This window comes from Caloenas nicobarica, chromosome 5 (genome assembly GCF_036013445.1).
Source record: "Caloenas nicobarica isolate bCalNic1 chromosome 5, bCalNic1.hap1, whole genome shotgun sequence".
NCBI lineage: Eukaryota > Metazoa > Chordata > Aves > Columbiformes > Columbidae > Caloenas > Caloenas nicobarica.
In genome coordinates, this window is record NC_088249.1 from 6,600,284 (window position 1) to 6,625,039 (window position 24,756).

The 24,756-nt window shown below is 38.9% G+C and overlaps 1 protein-coding gene across 1 annotated transcript in view; it reads right to left on the bottom strand.

The window, feature by feature from the left end:
- The window catches only part of KCNH5 (potassium voltage-gated channel subfamily H member 5), a 156,936-nt gene that overhangs the window by 75,653 nt on the left and 56,527 nt on the right, over positions 1-24,756 (bottom strand). The window contains exon 7 of the mRNA XM_065636117.1: positions 20,760-21,189. Within this exon, the coding sequence (XP_065492189.1) occupies positions 20,760-21,189 (430 nt within the window). The remainder of the gene's footprint in view (positions 1-20,759; positions 21,190-24,756) is intronic.

Here is a 24,756-nt window from a genome sequence, read left to right on the forward strand (position 1 = left end):
TCAGAACAAGTTTAATTAGAGTGAAAAAGCAGGGTTCGTGCACCATGCTCCAATCATCACATTTTACTGGATATTTAAAATTTCGAGAGACAATAAAACTACCTTGCAGTTTATGATTTTCCTAATGACCTTGTTTCTCTGCCTCGTCCTGCTGAACAAACTTTTCAACATGCTGCACTCTCTGTGCATCACGGGAAAAATCAAACTTTATAGCAAAGGGACTCGGCAACTACCCTTTCTGTAACCACAAACTTATTTTTAAAAAATCATTACATTCTTCAAGGTCTGCATGTGATCATTAACCTGCACTATGAAGCACTCCCATGACATGTTCAGGAGATTCAAGCATTAGCCATCTGACACACCATCACTTCGAAAAGAAATAGTGCATTACTTTAACCAAATGCTGTTCCAATGGCTTCATGCAGGAAAGACGTCCCACACGGGCAGCTGCCACCAAGATGGTGCTGTAGTAGCACCGTATGTTGTGGTGAGGAGTCCCTCTTATAAGTGGTACCCCCAGCCAGCAGCAAGTCTCAACACGCTCCAAAAGTTATTTTTGTTTATTCCCATGAGGATTCAGCTGATCGTCATTTTCCATATTGCATCTCAGCACACAGAGGGAGAAAAAGAAAAGGTGGATCCAATGCCTCGGTGGGTGGATAATTCAGTACAGAGCCCAGCTGTCGAAGGTGGATTCTTGCCTTAACCCCAATAACTAAGCACCATGACAATCTGATTACACATCTCAGGTATCCTTTCTTGACCATTTTAGACCTCAAATTTCCTGCACGGTAAATCGCAATGATAATCTTTGATTTTTATGATTGGAATTTATTTATCAGAAAAATTTTCACACTACAGAAAGCTATTATAATTGCTCAGAGAACATGAAACTGCAGTAGCCTAAGTCTCCAGAATCAATTTTTGGTTTTTGCTCATTCTTTCTTGATTCTTTGTCAAGCACGTTTGGCCTTGGCAGGTTGAAAAATGAGTTGGTGGTCAGGAAGTACTCATGTACTCAGTCTATTATATTCTGGTTAACAAAAATGTCATGTTTACTATTTGTAATTTTTGTTGCTATTGAAAATATGCAAACACTTGCAAGGAACTAGCTGTAATATTTGTATAAATAAAGTGTTTTATGTTTAATGCTGCAATGCAATTCAACAAGTAAGCTAATATGGTGAAATGTGAATAATGACATTCAAATAAGAAAAACTTAATTGTACTTCTTACAAGTGGGCAAAGCATATATAAATACTAGGAAAGTCATCTACATCTTCTGAAGGTGCAACCCAGAGGACAAACCATAGGTATTACCTCAAAAAGAGGCAAACTACATTTCTTCATAAGGTCCATGTTGCAGGTTTCATGCTTCTACTCTTCACACTTTGAAATGTATTTATATAACAATGTAATCAAAGGTTTCTGTACTTCTATGATTTTAAACTAGTCTCCAACTTAAAAACCACTCACTTCCCATGACCTAACATATCTGTTGCCAAGCATGCATGTGAGACTGACTGTGGCTATTACAGGATCTATTATAATATATAATCATAGTTAATAAACTCTAACAAAGTGATGCATGCTGATATCAAGTGCCAAATAAATACAAATCATCCTGCTAACCAGAGAGCTAAATACTTTTGCAGGGAGATAAATCACCTAGCCAATGCATGAACAAGTTACAAGTGACCGTGCAGCATCTACACGGAGCTGCGTAAGGTAACACTCCTCAGAACTGATTAATTGAATGGGTTTTGGGAGCAGCATTATACGAGTTGTTCTGCTGAATCAAAACGATATTATCAATTTTGCATTCACTCTCAAGGTACTTATTGGCTCACTCACCGACTGCCCCATTTCCCTGCAGGAATTAGGTTAGTGGTTATTGTGTAAAGCCGCACACTCAGCTCTCAGTCATATTTACCATTTCTTAGGAGATTACCAAATAACAAAGGAAAATATAGCCAAGGCAGGAATTTATTACCGCTTCACGTGTCTGCTAAGAGAGCCCAGCAGCAGCTCTCAATTTCTGAGCATGACTTGGGTGATACGGTTAAAATGAAGCTATTGATTAAGAAGGTGCTATCAGCAGAATGCACCGTGCAGCTCAGGGCATCTTATCAAGAGAGGATAAAATAAAGCAGGTTTTCAGTGACACCCAACTACTTCAATTTTAAAGTTTTTCAATGCTCAGTGTAATCTGTCTGGATCACATATTTATACCAAATTAACCTGATCCAACTCAAACTGTTGCAACTGCAGGCTGCATTGGTATATATAGAGTAAGCACACTTCAGATGTGGCCAAGTTCAACAGACTTTTTTGATAGTTTAAATAATTTTAGGCAAAATTTTTTCACCAGGGATAGCACAATTACACCAATTAATAGAACTGACTGGTGGTGATGGGCTGCACATAAATATACAGAATGGGAAAAGATAGATTCGCCTACGATTGAAGGAATGATAAAAGTAATTATAAAAACAAAGCACTCAGACACACAAAGCAAGTTTATACATAAATTCACACCTACCCACTCAATCTACACACAAAGAGAAACAGTCCTTTTTGCTTTCTCCTCCTTCCTTTTCCATAAAAATATGCTATTTCAGTTCCACAAATTTCCATGACAAAATATTTACTGGCAATGTAAAAACTCCCATGCTTCATGAGGTGATTTTATCTGAGTACAGCTGTATTGTTCTTACAAAGCTCTGTGTTTCTAAGGAAATGTGGGATACAGATATCTACATCTAAATTAGTTTTATACTCAGACTTTCAGAACGTAGTTTCGTCTCATTTAAAGTATAGACACCTACAATGGGTCAGATGAATTATGCCTTGAAAGTGCCCATTTCTTCTGATGAGTCTAAAAGAAACCTAAAGGAGGTTAGGAAAGACAGTAATTTTTTGTATCATACACATCTTAAGTTAGGTAAGATGAATTCTAGCCAAAGGGACCATTTAAAAAATATTCTGAATCATGCACTAAGATTAACATTCGTTTATGAGAAACGTGCTTTTTTAAGATGACAGAAAATCCAAGACTATGTCCCTCCATGATACTGCTTTTTACTAGGAAAGTACGCTGCATGATGGCTGTTAAAATAGAAATCCCACAGCATACTAAAAAACTACAGCCTAAGGTCAAAAATGAAAATCACATAACTTTAATTAAAACGATTACTCTTGTTGCTGAATTACGGATGTACTTTGAGCCTCTTCAGGGACAGACTCACTTCCTACCTCTATCTAACCCCATCCTTATATGATATCCATATGTTAAGTGCTCAAACCCTGAATTAGCCTACAAACACCACTGGGACACTACAGAAGCAAGAGTAAGACATTTTTTCAGGTCATAGACCAAAGTGAAGGTCAAGTTTTGTGCTGACAGTAGAAATTATCATCTATAACTATTACCATAATACATCAGAAACATTTTTTTTTTAAGTTGCTCCATTTATTAGCTATTAAAAAAAGAGGTTTCTCATTAAGGGCATCCTAGAAACAGCAGGATGGCTTCCACCACAGGGTTTAATCAGTTCTCTGAATCCCTGGGAAAACAATGAGGTTGAACAAAATTCCACATTGTTTTCGCAAAGATGGCCCTAAACTGAAGAAAAAAAGAAGAAAAGAAAATGACAGCTGGATGAAGGTCCGAAATCATTTTCGTCTGGTTAATTCAACAAGGACCTACTGACCACAGATGCCTTGCAATTCCCCCCCTGCGTGTTCCGAGTAGAGGATTCTGTTCCTCTTTCTTTTCCTGCCCACTCCACCCTCACTTTTCATTTTTTCAGGCTGATAAAGGAACTGATAGAATAAAAACTCCAAGTATAACATTTCAATCCAATTATACTGGTTCCTTCACTTACAGAAACTTTTGACGACCTAAAATTAAAAATGAATATGAATATGAAATGAATATGAACCCAGGTTACTACTGACGCCCCAAAATCTGTGCCCTTCTTCCTCCATAAGGTCTGGATGAGGAAAATCACACTTGTCTGCTGTTTCTCCCTTGGACCATGTCTGCCTATGGCTTTGCTCATCCTTTGCAGAGATGAAATCTCCAGGATCCGCACAAAGCACAAAGAAACGAGCTCTGCTGATGAGCCACTGGAAGGGAGAGGCAAAGCTGAATCCTCCTCGGAGAATTTAGCACTGCTATTTAGTCCTTCTTCTATTTCCTTAATCCTTAGAGATTTGCCAAGCGAGATACTTCGCTTTTCGAAATAAGTTTGCTGCACTCTCCACTCAGTGTTTGATTAATGGACAGCTGTGTATGAGCTGATCAGGAAAGGGTGGGAGTCTGTCCTTTTTTTGTGGGAAAAGTGTGCATGAAATTTTCCAGTGAAAAATGGGCAAGATTAAAGCAGAAGCAAACAGAATGACTGCTACGAAATAGGCCCAAAGTGCTTTTTGAACATATTTTTAAATGTCTCCAATATTCTGTACTTAAAGATTTTGACAACATAATTCTGTGAAAAAGCTTATTTATCCTGCATAAAGAACACAGAGCACTAACCTCCCAAAGGAAAGAAAATACTTATGCCTGTTGCTTTGATAAATGTTTCAGACGACAGCAGAAAATCTCTCCTCTAGTAGCATGAAGAAAAGCAGGGAACAAACCTCACTGCCAGTGCTTGCCCCAGTCCATATTTATACTCAGGGTTAGAAAAGAGGAGGAAAAATTCCTGACCATAATTAATTTCAACCTTTTCTAATTTCACCAGGATCCATGCATATAAATATTTTCATTAACTATCCCATACAACACTCAGCTACGTACTTAGACTAATTAGATTATGGAAATGGTTTTAAATCAGGAAGGCTTAATTAGCAGCAATTATTTCACATGCTAACTCCACTATGTTATGGGATGGCATGGAAAATTTCACAACAAAAAATATTTTTCTTACAATTCCATATTCTACTGTGATGCACAACACAGGCTCCACTTTCTGCCTAAACAAATAGATGCTACTACCAGCCACAAAAAATAACTCTGAGTTAATAGATACTCACTGTCACATCTTAGCATCAAAAGTGCACCCTGACTCAAGGCAGCCTGGCTTTCATTTAAAAAAGAAAAAAGAAAATAAAAAGGATGTGGGGGATGAAGCTTTCCCCTGTTTTAAGGAGATGATGCCACATAAATCAGCCATGCTCCATGCTCTGCCTTGTCATGAGAAGTGAGCTGAAATTAGTATTAGCAAGACTGCCTGTTGCCTAGTTGAGCCTATGGATTCTGTAGGTCTCCCCTCATTGCCAAAACAACAGGTGTAACATTCTGGTTGCATGGAAATAAGCAGAAAAACTATGTCGCAATTTTACCTCCAATTATAGCTGTCCATAACTACCTAGCTGCACGGCAGGCCAACAGAGCTGTGCCACATCAGCAATTTGGGGGAAAGATTAGGAAAAAAATGAATTACCATCCTTACGGAAACCATTTCAAGAAAAACAGCACGTGAGGATAGAGTCCCTGAGGATAACAGTGGGATAGTTGTCAAAACACCTTAATCCGATATATCAGATACTCAGACTACCTAAACACAATTTAGTAAGTCTGTTTTATAGTGGCTTCTAAAATGAAGTAACAGGATCAAAACCTAAGAAATTGATTTGTCCTCATTTTGTGCTATTCTTCCAAACAGATCTTCTGCCTACGACATTAACTTTCTTGACATTTTTAGTTGGGGTGTCTTGAATGGGAAGGGACAAAAAACAATGAAAGAGAGTATTACAAATCTAAAGCTGATAGTAAAATTTTATTTGGGGCAGGAAATGGAAGTAAGGTAATACTCACAAATGTAAATTCAATGTGTTTTGTTTTGGTTTTTTTTTAACCAGAATAAGGATATTTATTTTGGAGCAAGAAAGAGAGTTACAACGTTATTTGCAGAGTGAACCACGCACTCCCCAGCTAGGACAGTTTCACGTCCCACTCTAAAGTTTCTCCCTTTCATCAGACCAATTTGTTTTGGCCTCACATTTTGCAATGTCAAGGTGAATGTTTTGAGGAACTTTGAGGGAAAATGAGTTCGTCCGGTTTTCATTTGTTGTAGCTCTACATGAAAAAATATGGGTTTTTTCATTCATTTTTGGAAGTATGTATAAAAGTAATAACATTTACAGGCAGAAGCCTCCAATTCAGTGCAATTACTGATCACATTACGATACAACACGTATACAAACTTTGCAAATATCCTTTCAATAATAAAAACATTCAAACAATAACATTTTTGTTAATCTACAGTAGAATTGTATTTACTATGCTTTTTTCTTAAGGTTACTCTAAACCTTTTGGGACAGAAACAGGCTGTAAGAAGAAGAAAATGAGATTCTCATGCAGAAAGCTCAAACCAATGACAAATCATCAAAATTTTAAAACATAAATAATTTTTTAATGTTAGAATTTTAAATTGGTTTCTTTATGAAAAGAAAAAAAAAAGTGTCTAATTTTAATCTACTATTAAGCCTTAGCACTCCAAGACCTAGTGCTTGGAGGTTAGGGAAGTCAGAGTAGTGACGCGATCATTTATCTTAATCTTGCCTGTTTAGTAGTTTTTATCTCACATTTCCTTTTTATAATTAATATTTCTGGGTTGTTTGGGGGGTTAAGAAGGGAGCAGGGAGCAGATCCTAAACTAGTTTAAAATGTTCCATGTTGATTGTAACAGGAAAGATTTTCAGAAAAAAAAGGAAATGTGATGTAAAAGCCAAGATCTCTCTGAAAGTGAATGGGAAATAAACTCCCAAAAGCTGTATCGGTGTTTTCAATATGTTGTCTAATATCCTAAGCAACTCGCATTACCAGAGTCTGTGATGGGACTTCCAAACTTTTTGTAGATTTATATGAGATACCTGTTGGGGCTTTGTCATGTCTTGCCATCCTACTGAATTATATTAACTCTGCCTTAAACATTCTACTATTTCAGTTTAAAACATCAAGATATATTGGACCACTGCATTTATGCCTACATCTGCTCATCACATTCTTCGGAGAAGAAAGAGATGGGCACTAATTTCAGCACAAATCCGTATTGTTCCCATGTATCTTGGCTATGTTAATCCAGGAACTACTTATCACTGAACATACTGCTCAGGGTAGGAAGAATTGCTTCCAGTCCTATTTAATTTGCTATATCCCCTGAAGCAAAATTATACATATATATTATGATATCATATTATAATCATATCATATATCATATTATATAGTATTATATATATTATAATAATACATGTATATATATATTTTTTTAATCAGGATGAACTAAAAGGTTCATCTGATTTCTTCCCACAAATGCTGTGGCTCAGACCCAGATGAGCTTTTGACTATCATGAAATATCCTGGCTGCAGGCTATCAGATCAGCCATAGCAATGGCTAGTATCCCCTATTTACCTCCACTTTCACCTCAGCTTTTAAACTGTAGATTGGTAAAAATTAAATGCCTCCTGCACTCTTTGAATTTAACCTGAGGTCTGAACCAGATACGTACAGTCAACTACAGAAATTCAGACTACTTCAGTGCAGTCGAACTGTTTTTTGTGACTCCTGGAACATTTTCATTTGTTTTTGTTGGCTCCCTGTTCACTTGGAACACGGTTTCGTAGGCGCTCTACAAAAACATGTGGAGTTCCTGCCCCAACAGTTTAACGTCTAAACCAATAAATCAGGCATAGCTTTGGAGAGGAAAAAAGAACCACAAAATTTATCAAATGTCAGAGTTCATGATTCTACCAAATGTCAGATCTGGAAATGAAACTAAAGTTTTCACATTCCTAGACGAGAGCCTTAACCTTTAGACATCTCTACCCAAAAGCTCTTGTTCTTGTGCTAAAAGCTGCCAAATGAAAGAGACCACAACTGACTCCTTCTTTTCATGTACACAGGAAAACACATTAGTTAACAACCTCCATATGCTGTCATTACATGTGAAGACATTTTGTTGCTACAATTACAACCTGAAAGTCAATAAACTATGAGAAAGTCTGATTCATTCTGACATTCTTATTGTAGGAACATAAAAACCATTAAAAATGTCATGCCAATGCAGAGATGTCTGTTTCATATTGACACAATGACACGTCTTTATTCACAGTATAAACTTGGTTAGAAATATTTGTGCAGCATGCAACAGAAGAAAGGAATACATATCTGCCACAGAGATAAAGAACACAGGACTCTGTTCCCTTTGAATCTATAATCACAAAGTAATATTTTTCACAGCAAACATCCTCTTTGATGCTTTCTCAGCTGGCTGACAGTGGATTACAAGGTGAGGATGCATAACTTCTCTACGGTCCATTATTTCTTATTAACATCCAGATGGAGTGTGGCTATTAGAGCACCACTAAAAATTCTAATGAACTGCGATGTTTTAGATTACTAATTCTTCAACAGTGTGTTTGTATATCAATAATAGACTGTAAAAACAACAACAACAACAATATGACTAATTAGGCTAAATCAAATCTGCTCAGCTTGGCTTCATGTGCCTCCTATGCTGTGTGTTTGTGTGGGTGTTCGATACTGATGCGGTTTCCATTAAACTCCTTCCAAAGCCTTTAATCACCCCTTACAATATTGCAGTTTTAATGGCTTCTCTTGCTTATAAGGACCACTTAAAAAAAGCATACCCATATTTAAACCATATGAATAATTTTCTCACTATTCGGTCTGTAATGTAGGGAGTTTAAATCTCACTCTTTCATAAGATAGCGAGAGAATATTTTACTTGGGAGACCTCCAATATTTATCATTAAGTTTAGCAAAGCACTTTAGGATTTAATTCATTAATACTCTCTGATATTCCTGGTTTGTTTGTTGTCTGGGTTTTGTTGGTGGTGGTTTTCTTTGGGTTGTTTTGTTTTGTTTTTAACAAGTTACACAGAAACTTGATTTAAGCTTCTGCTTTACCAGTTTGCTCCTTTGGTAGCTGGTAGAATAGGTAACACAGCTGCAGTGCTGGGCCCTGCTCTGAAGCTTGGGAAAAAAAAAAAATTCAAAAATGCCCAAAGCAGGCTGTGCAATCTATGAAATCACTGCCATCCTAAAATTGTAATCCTGCTCCAAAGCCCATCAACACAACACAAATATTGTGCATTTGTTATGACCCGTGAAAAATATTAAGGAATTTCTGCCAATGAAAATTTATTATTTTGTAACGAAGACTAATGCTTCAGATAAATTTCTCTAATTCTGCCATGTAAAATCCCATCTAACAGCCACTGCTACCCTTTGACTTCCCAGAAGAGAGAGCAGAGCAACCCTGATATGGGTGCAACCATGGGCACACACATCAGCTCCTGCGCGGTCCCACGAGATGCCACCACGCTCACCTGAAACGTGACAGGGCTCAACACACCGTCACTCACACGCAAGGACACACAGAGAGTCTTGCACATCACTAAACAGACCTCTCTGCCAAAATGACCTTGTGCATGGGGAAAAGTAAAGTTGGCCAACGACCTCCAAGGGTTGTGACCATGCCACAGGTGCTGTAGGTATCTCAAACACTTGTTTTTCTCTTCCTCCTCTCTCCTCCTTCACTTCATTCATCCTCAGAAAATGAGATTCAGTTAGAGTCTCTTTCTTGCATGACCAGTATTCACCCACATTTAGTCATTTCAAACTTACATCCTCCAGCACTTCCAATATTTTCTGATATGGCACTGATGCCAACAGCTTTTTCTGCGCTTCCTTCTTACCTTATTGACTTGCCTTTTTTTCTTTCTTTCAAGTGCTAATGCAGGAAGATTGTGTTTGATTAACTAGAAAGTTATATTTCCTTTAGGTAAGGAAGACTCTCAATTTGAGCAGGAAATGTCTGCATTAATGAGGCACAGTAGTAACCTTCTTTATGCCTCAGTTTCCTATTCAAAAATAATGAAGTGGAAGCATTCATCAGATTTCATGCTTTAAAACATTTGTGGTCAAGGAGGAAAAAAAAGGGGCAAATGAAGCCAGTCCTTTCACTATCTAAAGCAATGACAGTTTGTTCTGGTGTGTTCACCAAACAGGTGATCATTCAAACACATCATGTAAAAAAATAAATTTCCACACGTGGGACCTTGCTGAATGGATGGCGAGGTTTTACAATATGCCCACATGAACTTTAGGCACAAGTCCTAGCAACCTTCAAACAGGACTTACCCTCCTAATTCCCTTTCGACTATATTTAGAAGTGCCACCCATAAACTTTAAACGTCAGAAATGGTCCTTTCATTATGGCTTGCGGCCAGAAAAACACTTAAAAGTAAGCTTGCATTAAACAACAATGACTATTTGAGTGCTTAACACACCGCCGGTTTAAGGTCCCAGTTCAGGAAGGACTGAAGGACCTGATTAAATGCCTTTAAAAAAATAGGTGAGGATCCATCACATCTCACTCTGCCCTCCTCACCTCTGACCTGAGACAAGAGAGAAGAGATTTTTAAGGATTCAATACCCCATTCTAAGGTAGATAATATTTGCCTGTGTGATGACTGATGATACTTTCAGGATGTTCAACCTTGCCAGTACACTGTGAGAATTACAATTTTTCGCTAGCCACTATCATTACTGTTGGCACGTGCACACGCAAACACAGATTTTGAAGGGATGCAGACACAACTACTACTTCCTCTGTTCAAATTTCAGGAAAAATCCAATTTAAGGGGCTTTTACCTCAAAACCAACCATCTACCGCAAAGGAAAAACCGACACAGAACTCAACACGATGGCTGGGCTTTGTGCTGTAGAGGAATTCAGCCTCCAAGCCATCTCTAATTGTCACAACACCATGTAGAAATCAATGGCAGATATTTATAGACACTTTTCCATCAACTCCATTCTATTTCAATTTTGATTACATTTCACAATAGAGCTTTGAAACATCCTTGGATTTTCATTACATACTTCAAAAGAAATTAAATATTCTGCTCTATTAGAAAATCCTTCATGTTGTTACGCAACTAAAATGTAAACAAAATAAGATAAAAGCTTATCAATCTTTCAACTTAAACCAAAACATCGTTTTCTATCTGCTGGACTTCTTCCTTTTACCTACTTGCTTAGTTTCCCCTGGAAAAAGAGAGAAGTTGTTAAAAGTTGTTAAAATTGTCCCAAAATCTCTCTTTTTTCTCATCAACCCACAGCTGAACATCAGTCTTTCATTCCCTCCTAACTGACCTGATTGCCCTTCAGAAAACACAGAGGACCAACATTTTTTTTCCCTTTCAAGCACACTCTTTGCATGGTAGAAGTCAATCTTCATGTTCTCCTTCAGCTCCATCAGCTTAAACCAGTGTCAGTTCCTCCAAATGTTCCCCTGAGATCCTGTCTTGCAACAGATCTTATTTGATCTCCTCTCGGCTGGTCTACCGCTTTCTTAAAGCCTTGTATCCAAAAAAAGAAAAAAATGTCTCACCAGCCCTAATCCCAGAAGAATAAATGCGTTCTTCACCTTGCATATAACACTGCTCTTGATACTTTCCAGAGTGAGACGTCCAGATTTTAGCCCACTATTGTGTTACACTCGTTCAGCAGTTGCCTGTCACTTTCCCTTTCCTTTTCCTACAGAATCCTCTCCAGCCTCACAGCAGCAGAGCCAGATATTCCCTATATTGCACTGCTGCATTTGATTTGCCCTCTTTACACACGGTGCATTGCACTTGCCTTTATTGACATTCACTTTGCTGATTTTGTGCCGTCTCTCCAATTTATCGGGATCATTATGGATTCTGATGCTGTCATCTAAACCACTTGCAACCCTTCCCGTAACTCTCCCGATGTATTCTCTCTGTTCTGTCACTCAGCCCCGCTAATGAAAGTGCTGAATAAAATCACACACAGGGCAAAGACCTCCCCATCAATTCCCTCCAGGCTTGACAATGAAGCCCTTGATTACTTTTTGAGAGAGATTTTTCAATCAGTTATCACCGACTTTGTTATGACTCTGTTGAGATCATCCTTAACACGTTTGCTATGAGACCACTAGGTAGAAAAATGTCAGAAGCCTTTTTAAAAGTTCAGATATATTGTATCTACTAAATTCCCCTTATTCACTAGGCAGTTATCTTGTCAAAGACAGAAATCAGATTAATTTGCCATGAACTCATCTTGACAAATCCATGCTGGCTGCTGGCCAGTGGAAGAAAACTAGTTTTAATCATTCATGACCGATATATTCCTACTGACGCACATCTGGATTGTTTTTTTTTTAACTCAGCACTGGCAGGGATGCACAGCGGGTACCCAGGGGAGAGATGCCATTTTGGATACTATCCTGTCCTTCCTCTAAACTGAAGAGAAAGGAGTAAATCTCTTTAAGGAGGGACCTGCAGTCAGACTCCCACACGGGGTACACTTACACCAGCAGAAATTTTGTCATGATTCTAATAAGGTTCTTGCAGAAAAAGCTGCAGGAAAGATGAATGAAGACGAGAAACATGAAGGCTTAGTCCTCAATGCTCTCAGCATTTTCAAGAGAAACATGACATTGTACTACTTCAGAAATGAAGTAATGAGAAACCAAGAACTAGTATCTGTCATCTTTTTATCCAACTACCTGATATCTCTTAGTACCACCAAATGCTTTACAGTACTACAGGCAGTAGAGCAATAATGAAACCTGCCATAGATTTGGGCTTTTTATTTTACTTTTACAAAAACACCACAAAAAAATGAACTCGATCAGACTCTCTCTGGATGTGCAATGATGTCACGCTGTTTTTCAGTTGTGAAATTCAACCTAACAAAATTTGGGTAGGGAAATCCTTAATTGATCTGATTCACTGCTATGGTTCAATGTTTTTACAATGGGACATCACCTAAATCGACTTGTCTCCTCACTCCTGTGTCCATCCTAAAAAGCTTCAGTATATTCTGGCTGATAAACCATAGGTCTTACCTGCAAGTAAAGCTAGGACAATATTAAGGAGATTTAACAGAAAACACCTATTTTACCCACAGAAAAGCAATGCCTACTGAGGAGCACCGCTCCACCGAAATCAGGCAGGATATACCTGCATTAACCAGCCTGACTGACCTGGGTAACTCTCCCTTTCGGATGCCAACCACACACAGGTTTTATCTCATGAGTATACAAAATTAAGCCCTGCAGGTTTCCCAGGATATCTGTGCAGGCACAGATCACTCACTTGGCTTTCTGAAACTTCAGATGAGAAAAACACAATCTCCCCAGCCCCTTCCATCCAAGTGTATAATACCTTGTGGGTTATCTTGTGTCTAAGATTTGTTTATCCCTCTAGCACAATATGCTATAAAACTGTGCTGTGAGCTAGTCAGGTATATTTGCTGATCTAGTTGGATTAATTAAAACTTTTTGCCTCCTGAGAGATACAGTTGTTATGAGTAATCTAGGACAACCTGATAATCTCTCTGGGACCATCTCAGGGCATTGCTTGTACTGTGTGTGAGCCAGAGCACTGTGTAAAGTTTGATTTTCCACATTTATGTATCATTTATTCAATAGCAATTTTCTGTTGTTTTAAATAACATAGCTCAATAGCATGAAATAACAATTCTTTCTTCATTCTTACCTCTCCCACTCACTGCCCCATGTCTCTTGACACCATAAATTCATTGAAACATATCAAGCCAATGATAATAGAAGTAAAGCTTATATAAACACACACTAGCTATAGCCTTGCAAAAATAAAATCCCATAAAGCTTCCCAAGGAGGCTGGTTTACAGTTTTAAAACTCTTTATATAAAGACACAAGTTTTTGCTATAAACTAGAACCCAAATAACTAAAAAACTACTGTCATGTCAGAGCTAAAGCAAAACAAGGTACATATCCCCTCCATGGTGCTTCTGCCAATTACTCTTGTTGTTTCCACCCCAATCTCACTCTTAGACCGAAGTTTCATGAAAAAGTGGATGATGATCGATCTTTTGCTCCCTAAGAGTAACTTGTTTATTACTGTAAGCCTTTTCCATGCAGCTGTTCAGAGAACATTAAGATCGCCCAGTTCAGCTGCTGCACTGAGACAGATACCCTGCCAGGAAAAACTTCATCTGCTCCAGCTGTGAGATATAACTGAGATTCCTAACAGTTAAAAGATATCACAGAAAACTCTTGATATCCTTGCTTTGTAGAGCTGATAGCACTTGGACTGTTGTTCAGCAGTCCAAAAGTGTCAAAATGGTTTTTCAGTGCCACTCAGAAGGGGAAATTTCCACTTGCAGAGCAACTTCATGTTTACTTTGTGTGTAATGTCTTTTTGTTTGTGCTGATGAGTAAATGTGAATTCACTGTTTTACTCTCCTCTGATTTGAATGTTAAAGAATTTATCACCTTTCTCATTGTCACAAGGGAGTAATTTAGGGTTCTGCTTGCCACACTCATCTGAAATACTAAACTAATAAATATATCCTCAGTTTCACTTACAACTTGTATCACTGACTTAGTTGTGCAGACATCTTTACCCCTAGTCTTCCAGGTGTCCTGCTGCCTTTTGAGAACCTTTCTTCAAGCTCTGAAATATCAAGATACACTCACCTGTAAGACAAGGAGTAGTGGTGATGCACAGCTTTATTTCTGGCATTTCATCCAGTGGGATATTGGTAACAAAGCCAAATGCCAACCTGCCCAGAACAAGACAGCTAGAAATACACCTAAATCAGCCCTTCTGGGAAAATCCTTGGCACTCTGTCTCAATGTGTAAAACCACTCTGGCTCAAGCAGTTTTTTACTGCAGGGCAGTCCCTGCATCAACGCCTCCTCCTCCATTAGTCCTATATCTCTTAGAAGTCCAATTAGAAACTAAGGATCTCCTCCAGACAATCTCCACTGCCCCTAAATAAAATGTTCTGTCTTTGACAAGTAGTTATTAAGGCACAGCCACGTTTGCAGCCTTTCTGGGTGGATGCATGCTTGTGCCGAGGGGCAGGAGGAAAGCAGTTGCACCCAGAAGAGCACCTATTTTGGGAGCATCCATGTGCTCTCCTCTCAGTAGCCTCGATCAAGCCACATAGTAGATTCACACTGTACAATGAAGAAGACCATGAAGAAGTGAGAAGCTGCTTCATCCCTCCTTCACTGGGCCAAATTCTGTAAAACATTCAAAACTTTGCCAAGTCCAACCTGGCAATAAGCCGCAAGTGATCCCTCCAGGAGGTGCAGAATGCCACTCATCTCTCCAGCCACTTCACACGATTGCTGTGGAATCATCCCGTACCCCACCTGCCAAGAACAGTTTGGGGGTTACGTCTGTATGTAGCTGAGGCAATTAAGAGGTTGCTAGTGAGGCCATGCTCTTGTTTAAACAGAGATGTTTTCCCCCACTGGCCCACATTCTAAGAAACTGTAAGGAGCCGCTCAAAAATCAGCACAAGTCCTCTGCTTCTGAAGAGATCAAACACTTTTTCAGCTCCTGGACGGATGATGCAGAGCAGTGTCTCTCCCATATTCCACATCTCTGCAGGAAAAGAAAATGCCCTTACACAGGACTGACTCTTATAGGACACCCTTAGAGGAGGATTGGATTTCAACCATAGCTAAGCAGTCAAGCCTATGAATTCCTACAGATGTAAAGCCTTCTCACATTACTATCTGTTGCTGTAAAAAATACTATTTCATCTACGTTACTGTTAGCGATTTTTGCTAGAAGGTGCTATCTTATACATTTTCCTCAGGATGAAAAATTAAATCTTATGGACTGTTGGGATTGCTTGTCTGGAAGTCTGCCAGACAAGCGCTCTCCTACAATTACACTGTGGGAATTAGTTGTGTTAGTGTGTGGGCTTAGCCACTGCTTAACAAATTTACTCGATAAACCTCCATGATTCATACAAACAGCATTCAAGTGGCTAACTATCATATATCGGCCGGGAACCGACAAATGTTACTTGAACGATGAAAGAATCCACTTGAATAATGAATTAGGTTTTGGCAGATCAATGAAGAGATGACTGATGGTCCACGGCAGTCCATGTCACCGCTCCAAAACACGAGCCGAGGAACAGCAAGGGAGGGCGCCATGAGCAACCAGCAGCTTTTCAGCATCATTTGCCCATTGCTAAATACGGGAGGTTTTAGAACAAGAGGTGGCCCAGATGAGAGCATCTCACTCGATCTCAACAGGAAAGAGCATGTCCTATTCTCTCAATTTAGTAAAAACAAAAGCAGAGCAGGGTATCAAGAGGAACCCACCCACACGCTCCTGCATCAGCTCTCCCCTGAACAATAACAACTTGGGGTCAAAGTGACAGCAATCACATCTATTTTCTTTTCTAACCTGCAAATCATCATCCTGGCTATTTTTAAGTTGAAAACAAGAAGTCAGCATTTCAAGCCATTAAATTAGAAACTGAGTTTTGGAAAGAACTCTCTAGAAATTGCTTCAATACTTGGCAGAAACAGCCAATTTTCCAAAGAAGGTATCCTGTACAATCAACATAACAAATTCTTCTGCTCATACACAAAACCAATTCGAATTAATAAGCTTGTCTTCACCACAATTTAAAACCAGACATCAAAAAATAATATCTCCCTCACAGCCACCTCCCAATAAATCTGGTAGTTAAATAGAAGCCAAAGCCAGCTATGTAGATAAGTATATCCCTAAAGCAAGAACAACTAAGCACCCCTTCTCGGCTCTTCTGGGGACTGATGGATGATGAAGAGATTCTTCTGGGACTCTCACATCCTGAGAAACAGTGAAGTATTCAATGTTCATCGACACTCCTGCCTTCGATATCTTGTTCTGACCTTCCCTTGAAGCAAGGATCATCAGAACATTTCAGTGACGAGTAGAATATACTGGATTTCTGCTATTGCTTGGATGGAGTATGTGATAGGTAGGGCCTACCCAGCTGGACAAATAAATTCAGGTAAATGCCATTATTTATGGGGTTAGACTGACGCTGCAAATTGCTCTGTGTCATTCAGAGCAATTTCATTGTTGCACATGGATGGAGCAAACTGACTGTTCCAGGTTACGCAAAAGTACGCAGAAGTCTGTCACAGACCTGAGCTGCGAGCTGGCCACTTTTCTGACAGTGGAAGCGCAGGAGGGAAGAAGGCACAGGGCAGCACGCAAACTCTTGTCATTTAAACATTCACGCTTGTTTCTTCAGAAAAGCCCGTCTCTCCTGAATTCTGCAAGCTGTTTCACCTTGCTATATTGCCACCTTGCCCAAAATGCCTTTTCCCTTTTACAGACTTTCGGCTCACGCAAGTCCTGGCTGTGCTGAGTTGTGAGATTGTAATGGTTTACAAACCAAAAGTCTCTTTCTGGCACCTTTCTTAATGCATTCCTGTTGGTGAAAAGCACAAAACGAGTTAGTTTTACATCTACATCTATGGCTACGCTACAGAAGCCTAATACCTGCCTGTGGACTGAGCTAGAGCAACATGAAGCAGCAGAGACTGAGTTTCTTGCTCGATGCCCTGAGCTGACAGAAAATAATGGGAGGTTTACAAGAAAGGTCCTTCCTGAGTGATAAACGATTCCTGGTCCACTCAAAGATCCGACGGACCTACCTATCTGTTCTGTTTTGTGCAGAGTGGGGACGAAATGACCTGTATCAACATAAAAGGAGCTGCAGAAAAAGCAGATTTTCAATGCATATTCAGCAACTCGAGGCAGCAAATGCAGAACAGGTATTTAAACAATAAGCCTTGTAAAAACCTTGCTCCCTCATCATAGGATGCTTTATGTCTGCTATTTTTGGCTTTTTAAGTGTCAAGAAGCAACCGAAAAAATGTTGCTGAACAGCACTGGACACCAAGAAAGGGCCGGTGAGGTAAAAAGAAATCTGAAGTAGCTCCACAAGATGAGGTTAAGTCATTCAAATCTCTCTTTCCTGCAAGACAGGTGATGTACTTCAATCTATACATCCCACCTGATTCTGTCCTCAGTGAACAACCAAGTGACAAAGTGCCAATCAAACTGAAAAGCATCCCCACTCATCTGGGTTTCCCCCGCCACCACCCTGCACCGAGCAATGCTTTATCAGCAGCTACAGAATCTTAATTCGGCTATTTTTAACAAGTACACCATTTTGCAATCCTGCCTACCAGAAGGATTTGCAAATCTCTCCAAACACTCCTCCCAGGTCCCGATAAGTTTCTCAGTGTGAATAGGAAACTTCAGGCTTCCAGAACAAGCCACTTCTGGCTGCCAACGCAGTGAAGATTTTCTTTCATATCTGAAGTTTGCATGAGTAGGCAGCTGGGACTGTGATGAATTACTATCTCCGATTCCAGTGCTAAGTTTAAGACATTTATTTGGCAGAGTCTCTTAGAAAAGACGCTGCCAATATCAACTATGGTATTAGTAAACTTCTTCAGGAAAGCTACCAAAGGTGCTTCACAGTCTCTCTCTGCTTACAACCGGAGTCAGTTCAGGGACCAGAGTTTTTTATTGATTGAACTGTAATTGAATTTTGCTGAATGTTTATCTCAAAACGCTGTTTCAAAAGAAAAACTGAAGCACCTTGTTTTGAAAACAACTCGAATATTTCTCAGTTCCTAGTTACACCTTTTCTTGGGGCCAAATCTCTTTACCAAGCTCACCGGTCACTTTGCCTGACAAATCGCAATCTCCATCAGCTATTTGTTGTGCCTTCCTGCCCCATTTTGGTGTTCAGACTGTCATGTTTTCAGAAGCTGGCATTGCAACGCGTCTTTATAAAAACCTGCAAGTCTGATCTCTTGGCACAAATGTTGCAAATATAAAGCCCGTGACTTGGAAGCTGGCATATTTTCTAACCAGTATTCAACCAAGCAAGCAACTCCTTTAGATTTCAGAATCAGTCATAATACTGTGGTGCACGAATTTAAAATCTTCAAATCTTCATGATACATTTGCAAAAGACTCAGACCTTTGATCGTAATTGAGCATTTTTACACTTGCAAATAATCTAAAAAGAAGGTTTCTTCTGCCTGTAGCCTTCCTGCATGCCACAATACTCTTCACCTCACTCACAAGAGAAGCCACATTTATTTTTATGGCATTATTTTTTATGCAATAAGCGACTTAACTGTCCTTTTGCCATACTTCTTGAATTTCAGATTCTACTTTTGACTTTGCCCAAAAACCTAAGAACTTACTCAAAGTTTTCCAACTACTAAGCTTACAGGTACCACTTATAAATTTGACATGTACATTTAATAATTTTGTAGGTAACAACTAGGAAAAGTATTAAAATCAGACAGTGGCACATACATAGGTTGTTGTAAATGTCAACTTCGACACTGCTATGTGTACTCTCCGTCTTTAACATGTGTTTCAGCGATTAAAAAGCAAGAGTACAACCCACCCAGAACAAATACAGAGTAGGTTACAAGCTCCATTTCATTTTCACTTAATGAGGCCATGTTATTACTATTTTTAATATTATTATTATTCATTATGTTTTTATGGCTTTCAACCCCCCTTTCTGTGGGACTCTCCTCAGCAGGGCAACAGATGTCCCCACAAAAGACAAGTGAAGTAATTATCACAATATTTAAAATGTTCTATATCCACTTTACTCTCCAAATCCCAGAATTCTGTAAATATCACAAAGCAGTTTCAACAAATGGCTAATCAGCACCTATAGGTTTCCTATGGCCTAACTGCAATAGTTCATTAATGCTCTAGCTTGGGGATTTGCTTTTTATGGACTGTGAAATGTTTTGAAACACATCAACCCATCATGTAAAGATGCTGTTCAGCAGAAATTTCATTGCACCACACTGCAAGCAGAGTCCTAAAACTGCAGGCTCTCTTTTTAAAAAGCATTTTAAAATCCCCAAACAAATTGCTTTAATCTTCTAAAGATCTAGAAAGACGTAGCAAGAAAACTTGCTTTTCACAGTACAGTATTTCTCTGAGATGAGCTCAAAGTGTTAGCTGAGATAATTATCAGAGAGATTATGCAGATCTTATTTTCAAAAGGTTTTGTTTGCTCTCTTGTTACATAATTGTTCAGCGTTTGTATGGAGCTCAGAAAACAGAAAGCCTCAGAGAAATACCAATTATTATTTATTTAACAGAAAAATAATTATCTCAAATGATATCAACATTTTCAGCAGACTTTACTATATCTTGAAGATTTCTGTTAACCTGGAGAGGTGATCACTGATCTAACCTTGGCAGCACATGAAATGAGAAATGCTCTTTACCACTATTGTTTTTAGACTATTTCAGCAGAGCTGCAAAACAGGGAAGCAGAGAAAAGGTGCAATATAGTGTCTTATGATTTCCTTCACTTCTAGCTTCACTGGTGACAAAGGTCACCACATTCAGGAGATAAAATCAGGACTTGTTGTAAGTCAAACAAGTGCCACAAAATACAAATCACTTTATGGAATCACTAAACGTTTCAAGAATTGGCTAAAAACACTTCAAATGTTTCCAAGCCTCTGCAAGTTTATAAGCAAAACTCAGTCAGACTACCTGATTTTAATATACATTGTAAATTCTTACAAAATTTCCAGCCAAGACCTTTCAAACATAATCAAAGACATGTTTAAGGTGTAAAGAAGAGGCCCTGAACTCAATACAGAACTGTCAATGGGCACATTTATGTACATAATACACGTAGTCTTGCAAACAATTTAAAAGCTAAAGCAACAACACAATTTCAGCTCCCATTTTCAATAATTCCAAATTAATTTCATTATTATTTCCAGATACTTCTTGATGTCGAGAAAGCTTACAGCAAGTGTGCTCTGCAACCATCATATTAGCTATACAACTACTTTTGCTTAAACACGATAAAATCAAATTCTACTTACAGCCAACCATCATCATGGCCACTGAAAAAATCTTCTCTCCGTCAGTGGTTGGTGCTATGTTTCCAAATCCTATCGTTGTAAGGCTTGTCATGGTAAAGTAGAGAGAGGATATGTACAAGGAGTCTTTACTGGGTCCTCCTTCCCACTGCCCTGAGCCAGTGGTGTTGTATCGATATGGTGTCCCAATGCTCAGTGCCAACTGGTAGAGCCAGCTGTCTGTCTTGATTGTATTAGTGACCTCATCTATCACTTCGTAGTCCCCGATGCTGTACCATATGCAGGCCAGCCAGTGGGCCACCAGTCCAAAGACACACACCAACAGTACCAGTACGGCAGCACCATATTCCAGGTAATGGTCCAACTTCCTGGCAACTCGACCGAGTCGTAGAAGACGCACCACTTTTAAGGAACTGAAGAGGCTACTGATCCCCTAGAAAAGAATAAAAATCATTATTTCATTTGAAATGCCCTGCTGGTTAGCACAGAACACTGTACAGTGATTCCTGCATCTGCTTTAAAACTTTCTATTCAATTTTTTCATGCCTTAGATGACAGAATACAAGATCAAGCCCTCCTCCCCCTCCAGTACTTTTGTCCTCATCAGGGTAAATCAAGTTTGGCACTCATTAGGTGAATAAATTCCTTCGTTCAAGCTCAGTCTTTCCAAGGAACAGAAGAGTTCTGTGGAATCCAAAGTGAGAAATGGCATGGTTATTACAAAAAGGAACAATTTGACACTTTGCCAGTTTGAAATAAACAGGAGACTCTGCTTTGACCTCAACGAGGTCAAACATGTGCAAGAGCAGTCACAGATGGAGCTACACCATCCAAGTGGAGTCTTCTTGAAGCTTCTCGGAGAATGGTATGCTATTAAATCCAAGCAGATGATTGCTGTCCTGTCCAAAATGGAGGTCCACCTACTTCAGCAACCCTTGGCATTAACAGATGCTCAGGAGAAACATCAGAAAGTAATTGTAATGCGTAACTACAGAGAATTCTGCCTACCGTTCCTCTCATCCATCAGAGAGCAGCTGGGTAACTCCTTCTAGTCCAACAGGCTCCACCTCATACTACCCTTCACCACAGCTAATACAACTCTGGATATTTTGTTTTTATAAGAAGTCTCACTGACCCAACATGGAACTAACAACTGTGGGCACATCACCTTTCTGACTGAGGGTAAGACAGACCACGAGGCACTGGCAAGAAGATCACATGCCTTTGCATATAGGGTTAATCTCCTTTCCGATCAACAGATCTTGCAAATATTTTCCTAAAGCAAGTATCTGTGTGGTGTATTTTCAGGGAAGATAAATGAAGAACAAATAAATGGAAGTACAAATATTTAGGGAATAGAAGAACTGAGGCCATCAAAAAGTTAATAGAAACATCTGAGAGGTAACAAGAAATGTGTATGCCCTCCTCAATGCACAAATGGTTTGCAATGTATTTTAATAGAGTTTATAGATGCAGAAAGAGAAGAAAAATATGTTCCTGATCTATTGCAATCCCACGATATATCTAACTTGTGCATTAAATTAATTAGTATCTTAAAATAGAAGGTTTGTAAAGGAAGGTTTCTAATATAAAACACTCAGAAGCTGAAGACATTTAATTTAAAGTAGAAATTAAGACATAGAAAGCAATGAAGCAAACATTCCTACTTACTGTGCCAAGATTAAATTGCCCTTTTCTATGGATCATTATCAAATCAGACTAGTCAAAACACTGGCTAATTATATTATCAAACAGTAAAAGACTGGAGTTTCTGGAGTTTTCCATACCAGAAAAAACATTAATCTCTTTTGCACCTCTGTTTCTTTTCACAACTGATGTTTGAAGGGTAACATACATTTGATATTTCTAGATGTAATCTGTTCGACAAAGTTCTTGTATGCCTTTCAAATCCTGTTGGAATTTATTTCAGATCCCCAAATCCTTAATAAATTGAAGTTCTGTATTTGCATTCAAACTCTCATGATGACCAATACCATGGAGGAAAGTGGAATTTTCCCATTTTGATTTCTGTATTTTGCATTTCCACAAGAGTTTATCATTCTTATTTCCATCTAAATGTATATCTACTCATTTGCTTTGGGATACATGTCTGTGAGGCACCGTGAACAGCCACCTGGTTCAATAAACTGGGTAGTCCCTTAAGATGTTCATCACAGAATGAACTAGGGCCAATGGACTACTGAATGAGGGTCACGCCCCACAGAAACAATATCTACAAAACAAAAGAGAACAACAGAGTAGTTTAATAGCGTATTTCACAAAATTAATCTGCAGGGTGTTTCAGTGAATTAACCCTGATTCTGAAAGTTTACACCTTGCTGTGAAATCAGAGGGAGAAAACAGCAGGGTGTTTTTTTGTAGAATCCATGCCCTATTGGTCAAGGAGAGATGCATTATTTCCATTTTACTTCAAGAGTCACTGTTCATTACCCAGATTAAGGCTCAGGGAAGGAGTTAGAGACCTGGAAGCTAAACTGGGGAGTCCTCTTTTTGCACCCAGTAGTTTAAGCTCATCCCAGTGGCAAGGTTTACACTGCACTTTCTAATGCACAAACCCAAACCGAGATTCAGCTCTTGATCAGGAGAGTTTACAGTCTGGCACTGCATCCTCCACCTATATTACATCTTCTCTAAGTTATGTGGACAGTTTAGCAGTTGTATAACTAATACAAAAATACAGTACTTATTTCAAAGTCTGGGAGAAAGTTTGTGCTGTGATTATTTTTTTTTTTCCTTAGCACAGATAACAAATCACAACTCTTATGCATAAAACAAAGGGAAATGTTTCATTTTAGCTGACATTGAAATGTATTCTTTCTAATTAATTCATTTAAGTAAGTTCCACTGTAACTCTTAAAGCCAGTTCAGTCTGACCCTCTACTTCAAGGCCAAAAAATCAGAGATACATGTATTGAGTACTCACATTCCATGTCTAATCTTGCAAAATATAAAGACAATATTGGAAGCTTTAAAAGTCTATTCCATAAAACACTACATAGGAAAGAGCAGCTAAGCACATACTAAATGAACATGTCATTCACGGCACTGTTTAGGTACTGGGTTGGGTCAAGCTGGTACCTTTATATTGAAAAATCGCCTGATAATAAATGCACAATTGTTAACACACAAAGCTCTGCCTAAGAGTCAGCAATGATCTCTTTGATGGAAATTATGTGAAAGACTAACTGCCCTGAATTGTTTGGGTTATTAAATTCAGTGTTCTAAACTCAACTGATTGCTGGCTGCCTTTATTTTTTTTTTTAACTGCATTTATGCTCTATAACGAATGTTTTGGAAACCTTTCTACTAAAGGATGAGCATCTGCTCTAACTGAAGCAACCTCAGCACTCAAGGAACAGAGAGGTGCTGAGGAACCTTGCATGGAGCATGTAATCCCATTTGGTGGAAGCATCATGTAAATAATGCACGTTTTTGACACTGAGGATCCAGCCTTCAGGGAGGAGCATGCATCACTCTATTGTAGTAATTAGCCAATTGGGCCAATTGTCTGTAATATCTGCTGGCCTGTGTTCTCTGATTGAGAATATCTCATTATGTTATGAACCATCCAATCCTGCCCCTTGAGGTTTTGATAAATGTATTTTATTATGTCTTAACCTGATGAGGACATTCAGCTTGCTCACCTGTAGAAATCTTATAACTGAAAAGCCACCTACTCCAGAATTGCATTTTATGAGTCGAGTTTGGAACCAAATTCCTATCTGATACACATCGTTGACTTAAGTGTTACAAGTGTGAATCACAAGAGACTTTCCCAGTGACTTCTAAGGCCACTGGATCAGGAGAGGACACCAGCAGCAGCTCTGAACCAGCCCTTTCTTTACCACCATTTCTATTTAGCAGACAGCGGAAACCACCACAAAGGATGTAGACAATGTCAAATTTATCCAGAAAGACATTTTTGAGGAATGGATATTCAACTTTGGAATTAAATTAGGCATTCATGATTAAAGAAAGC